General features: G+C 44.4%; 1 protein-coding gene across 2 annotated transcripts in view; it reads right to left on the bottom strand.

The window, feature by feature from the left end:
• Window positions 1–277: 277 nt before the first annotated feature.
• The window catches only part of prune (prune exopolyphosphatase), an 8,074-nt gene continuing 2,701 nt past the window's right edge, over window positions 278–5,650 (bottom strand). The window contains exons 4-9 of one of the 2 annotated variants that reach the window (XM_014028545.1): window positions 3,354–3,538; window positions 1,941–2,099; window positions 1,496–1,587; window positions 1,030–1,188; window positions 836–926; window positions 278–742 (exon numbers count right to left, since the gene is read on the bottom strand). In XM_014028545.1, coding sequence (XP_013883999.1) covers window positions 516–742; window positions 836–926; window positions 1,030–1,188; window positions 1,496–1,587; window positions 1,941–2,099; window positions 3,354–3,538 — 913 coding nt within the window. In that variant the 3' untranslated portion in view covers window positions 278–515. The remainder of the gene's footprint in view (window positions 743–835; window positions 927–1,029; window positions 1,189–1,495; window positions 1,588–1,940; window positions 2,100–3,353; window positions 3,539–5,650) is intronic. The other variant, XM_014028546.1, reaches the window with a different exon arrangement.

The raw sequence follows: 5,650 nt of genomic DNA, 5'->3' as shown, positions 1-5,650 counted from the left end.
GAGGGGGTCCGAGGAGTCTGAGGGGGTCTGAGGGAGTCTGAGGGGTCTGAGGGAGTCTGAGGGGGTCTGAGGGGGTCCGAGGGGTCTGAGGGGGTCTGAGGGGGTCAGAGGAGTCTGAGGGGGTCTGAGGGTGTCTGAGGGGGTCTGAGGGGGTCCGAGGGGGTCTCTGCTCCAGACTTTCTGAAGGAGGAATTTGTTTCAATAAAAACCTTCTGAATGAATAAACAACTATTAAACACAAAACAAGCTTTATTTTGAAGGACTACATGCTGAACAGTTTTATTTTGAAGGATCTAGAGTGAACGTCCCTCAGAGCTTTTATTTTGTTGTAATTCAACAAACAAAAGATACAAACATGGTAAAGCCCTCCAGAGGACAGGAGTGGCCCAGCTGAACCTGGATCTGGACTCACTGGTTCTGCTGGACCAGCTTCAGTCCAGCTGGATCCATTAATAAAAAGGTTGGGTTCTGTGCCCTCTGTGTCACCTGAGGACCTGATGATTGACAGGAGGGGGTCAGAGGTCAGACGTCTCCATCTGGCTGAACTTGTCCTGCAGGTCCTGAGCACTGATGGGAGGCAGACCTCCGTCCAGAGGACATCCCTCCACCAGACTGTTCATGGGTGTTGGGGGGACCACAGACTCCTCCTCCTCTGTGTTTCCAGGGAAACCGTCCCCATCCCACTCCACCAGGAAGTCTTTAACGAGGGGGAGGAGCTTCTTGCGGGACGCTAAAACGTTCCCTGAGAAGAAACGAAGCTCAGATGAGAAAAATCAACTATTCGCCTTGAACATAAAGCTCCACCCCCATCTGGACCAGCAGGTAATGACCTTACCCTGCTGATAGGCTGAGATGTGGGAGTGGGGGCTGCCGATTGGACAGAGGCTAAGGGCGGGGTTAAGGGCCTTTTCCAGGTATCGGCACACCTGGAAGAGAGTGTTACAGCTGTCAGGACAATGTCAACAAATAACCAACAGGTGTGTGTGTGTGTGTGTGTGTGTGTGTGTGTGTGTGTGTGTGTGTAGTCACCTGCTCCCTGCAGGTGGCACTGAGGCTAAACACAGCCAGCTCTCTGATTGGCTCGTTGCTCTCAGTGAAGGAAATCGTCATCAGGAGAAGCAGATCAAAGCCAAACTTCTGACAGAAAGCTGAGAGCTCCGCCTCCAGCTCCGCCTTCTCTAAGAATTTCTGTCACACACACACATAGACACACACAGACACAACATGGAAGTGTTGTGTTAGGGGAGACTCACAAGTTTACTTCATTTCACAAGAAAACCACCCTAACCCATAGTCTGTACTACAGTGTGTACTACAGTCTGTACTACAGTCTGTACTACAGTCTGTACTACAGTCTGACTGTAGTACAGACTGTAGTACAGACTGTACTACAGTCTGTACTACAGACTTACAGTGTGTACTACAGTGTGTACTGCAGTGTGTACTACAGTGTGTACTACAGTGTGTACTACAGTGTGTACTAGTACTGTATTACCTCCAGTGGGATGTAGAGGACAGGGACGGCGACACTGTAGGATTGTGAAACAGCTTTCATGTCCTTTAACAGCATCTGTTCTGTGTTCAGACCTGATGACAAAATACCAAAGAAAACATCAATAAATACTGTAAAAAGTACAATAAATACCCACTGAATCAGTACCAAATATTTCAATAACATTGTTTTAGCTCCGTGTTTAGATAGGATTAAAGTACTTGTTCTACTGTATTACAAATACACAAAAAGTCAATCCAGTAGTTAATACAGCTGTACACAAAACACAGTACATGAGAATATCAGAATATGTACAAACATATTGTATTTACTCAACATGAAGTATTTGTATTTTTCTTCTGGTCGTAACACCAACACAGATGATCCAGAGGAGTCAGGTTACCTGTACCTGCTGACATCTGAGCTCAGGTGTCACTCAGAAACTCACCTGTCACGTCAAACTTGGCCTTCTGCAGAGAAGTGAAGAGAGCGCCCCTCTGAGGCAGAGAGGGGAACAACGTCTCCAGGGTCTCAGCATACTGACGGTCCTTAGGTGTTACTTTACCTGCAGCAGGTGACATGTTGACACAGTCCAGCACCACAGCCGCTGACAACACACACACAAAGGATGTGTAAACAGGTGACCAGGTGTGTGTAAGCAGGTGACCAGGTGTGTGTAACCAGGTAAACAGGTGTGTGTAAACAGGTGTGTGTAAACAGGTGTGTGTACCCAGGTGACCAGGTGTGTGTAATCAGGTGACCAGGTGCGTGTAACCAGGTCAACCGGTGTGTGTAAACAGGTAAACAGTTGTGTGTAAAGAGGCATGTGTAACCAGGTGTGTAAACAGGTGTGTGTATCCAGGTGACCAGGTGTGTGTAACCAGGTAAACCGGTGTGTCTATCCTGGTGTGTAAACAGGTAAAGAGGTGTGTGTAAAGAGGTGTGTGTGTAACCATGTAAACAGGTGTGTGTAAAGAGGTAAACAGGTGTGTAACCAGGTAAAAAGGTGAGTGTAAAGTGGTAAACAGGTGTGTCTAACCAAGTAAACAGGTGTGTGTAAAGAGGTGTGTGTGTAACCATGTAAACAGATATGTGTAAACAGGTATGTGTAAACAGGTAAACAGGTGTGTGTAAACAGGTGTGTGTAAACAGGTAAACAGGTGCGTGTAAACAGGTAAAGAGGTGTGTAACCAGGTAAACAGGTGTGTGTAAACAGGTAAACAGGTGCGTGTAAACAGGTAAAGAGGTGTGTAACCAGGTAAACAGGTGCGTGTAAACAGGTAAAGAGGTGTGTAACCAGGTAAACAGGTGTGTGTAAACAGGTAAACAGGTGTGTTTAAAAGGTGTGTGTAACCAGGTAAACAGGTGTGTGTAAACAGGTAAACAGGTGTGTGTATCCTGGTGTGTAAACAGGTAAAGTGGTGTGTGTAACCAGGTGAACAGGTGTGTGTAACCAGGTGTGTAAACAGGTAAACAGGTGTGTGTAACCAGGTGTGTAAACAGGTAAACAGGTGTGTGTAACCAGGTGAACAGGTGTGTGTAACCAGGTGTGTAAACAGATGTGTGTACACAGGTAAACAGGTGTGTAAACAGATGTGTGTACACAGGTAAACAGGTGTGTGTAACCAGGTGAACAGGTGTGTGTAACCAGGTGTGTAAACAGGTAAACAGGTGTGTGTAACCAGGTGTGTAAACAGGTAAACAGGTGTGTGTAACCAGGTGAACAGGTGTGTGTAACCAGGTGTGTAAACAGATGTATGTACACAGGTAAACAGGTGTGTGTAAACAGGTAAACAGGTGTGTGTAACCAGGTGTGTAAACAGGTAAACAGGTGTGTGTAACCAGTTGACCAGGTACATACCGTAGAGCAGCTGAGCCAGCTGCTGGTCCAGGATCTCAGGAGCTTTCAGGAGGATGTGTTCTGTTATCAAGGTAGCGCAAGATCCTACCATCTCCACGGTAAGAAGACAGGAGGGGGATGGGCTTCTCTCCAGGTGGTGGTGGTCGATTACCTGTACCACTGCCCCTTCCAGGTCTCTATCTGAACTGCAGCAGAGAAAGAGAGGCTGATGGGCCTGAAGCCTGCTCTACAGGGTTGGACAAAGAAACAGCTGGTTTTAGACCACAGTCATTTAACAGTATGGTGGAGGGTCTCCAACACAGAATCAATTCATCTTAGGAATGACACATACAGGTCCTGCTCAGTGGTCAGAGGGATTTGAACCATTCTTCTTGCAGGACAGTGTCCAGGTCACTACATGATGCTGGTGGAGGAAAACGTTTCCTGACTCGCTCCTTCAAAACACCCAAAGTGTCTCAATAATCTTCAGATGTGGTGACTGTGCAGGCCATGGGAGATGTTCATCTTCACTTTCATGTTCTTCAAACCAACCTTTCACCAGTCTTGATGTGTGTACTGTTGTCATCCTGATACACAACACCACCTTCAGGATACAGTGTTTGAACCACTGGATGAACATGGTCCTCCAGAATGGTTCGGTAGTCCTTGGCACTGACCCGCCCATCTAGCATTGGGCCAATGGAATGCCATGATACAGCAGCCCAAACCATGACTGATCCACCCCCATGCTTCACTCTGGACATGCAACAGTCTGGGTGGTACACTTCTTTGGGGCTTCTCCACACTGTAACTCTACAGTAAAGGTGGACTCATCAGAGAACATCATGTTTCACATTGTCCACAGCCCAAGACTTGTGCTCCTTGACCATTGAAACCAACGTTTGGCACAGTGACCAAAGGTTTGGCTACAGCAGCCCGGCCGTGTATACTGACCCTGTGGAGGTCCTGATGGACAGTTCAGGTGGAAACAGGAGAGTTGAGGTGTGTATTTAATTCTGCTGTGGTTTTATGTATGTTTGATACAATCCAGGTTATCAGGTTTCAGACAGCTTCCTGTGTCGTCCACAGTTAATCCTGTTGGATGTGGTTGGTCCTTCTTGGTGGTCTGCTGACATTACCCTGGATACTGTGGCTCTTGATACATCACAAAGACTTGATGTCTTGGTCACAGATGCTCCAACAAGACGTGTCTTGACGTGTTTAATTTTAGTTGAGTTTAATTTTAGTTTTAGTTTAGTTGAATTTAGTTTAGTTTAGTTTTAGTTTAGTTTTAGTTTTAGTTTAGTTGAATTTAGTTTTAGTTTAGTTTTAGTTTTAGTTTAGTTGNGGTCCTGGTGTCTACAGGGTCCTGGTTTCTACAGGGTCCTGGTGTCTACAGGGTCCTGGTGTGTATAGGGTCCTGGTGTCTACAAATTGTACACTCAGGATTTTATTTTGAAAAGCTCCAGATATCTAAGGCTGACTGAACTGTTAGCACTTAGCTGTTAGCCTGGGTATGCTAACTGGACAGAATCTATCTCCATAAATGTAAACGAGGACAGGTTGTTGAGTGAAGAGCTTTGAGTGTCCTGGATGGTAGGAAGCTGCTAGAAGTACAGAGAGTTTACCATAAATTCAGAATAAATCTCCATAAGTTACTAATAAAAGTATATAAATCATAATAAACTTCAGAAGTAATGACCTGTAGCTCATGTTAAAGTTAAATCAGGTTAACTTGATGATTGATCCCATTGATCCTGTATTTATGGTTCTTTAATCAAACAGACCAGAGGTTCTCATGTACAGGTCCCAGGACCCTCAGGGGTCCACCAGCTGTAGTTTGGGTGTTTGTTAGTCTAAACAACTCGAAATCAATGAATTACTCGTTGATTAATGACTATTGATTAAACAAAACCTAAACTAAACGATTCTGATGTAAATCAGAAGCACTAAGTGACAAAATTAAACAAATGATCACATAAATATAATTCAATGAACAAATAAAAGAAACGTTAAAGCCTGTGAAAAAAAAACAAGTTTAAGTATATGAAATGTACTTCAAGCATTAAAATATAAATATTTTCACCTTTTTTTTTCTTTTTATAAAATACAAAGACCAGCAGGTCATGAGAGGAGAGGCCTTGAGGCCAGAGAACTACTAAATGAGTACACACTTTATTTTGTTAAAGAAAAACAGCGACATGTTTACTTCGTAATTTTTAGAGAAACTTAGTTCTGAAGAAACAGTTTCTGTAGGAGACCATTTCAGTCTTTGTTTTCTTTAAAAAATAAATAAAAAAATAAAGGGAGACCATTTC

The sequence above is a fragment of the Austrofundulus limnaeus genome, unplaced genomic scaffold, assembly GCF_001266775.1.
Source record: "Austrofundulus limnaeus strain Quisiro unplaced genomic scaffold, Austrofundulus_limnaeus-1.0 Scaffold778, whole genome shotgun sequence".
Lineage (NCBI taxonomy): Eukaryota > Metazoa > Chordata > Actinopteri > Cyprinodontiformes > Rivulidae > Austrofundulus > Austrofundulus limnaeus.
Note: the sequence above shows the minus strand (reverse complement) of the source record. Positions and strands in the feature narration are given on the sequence as shown.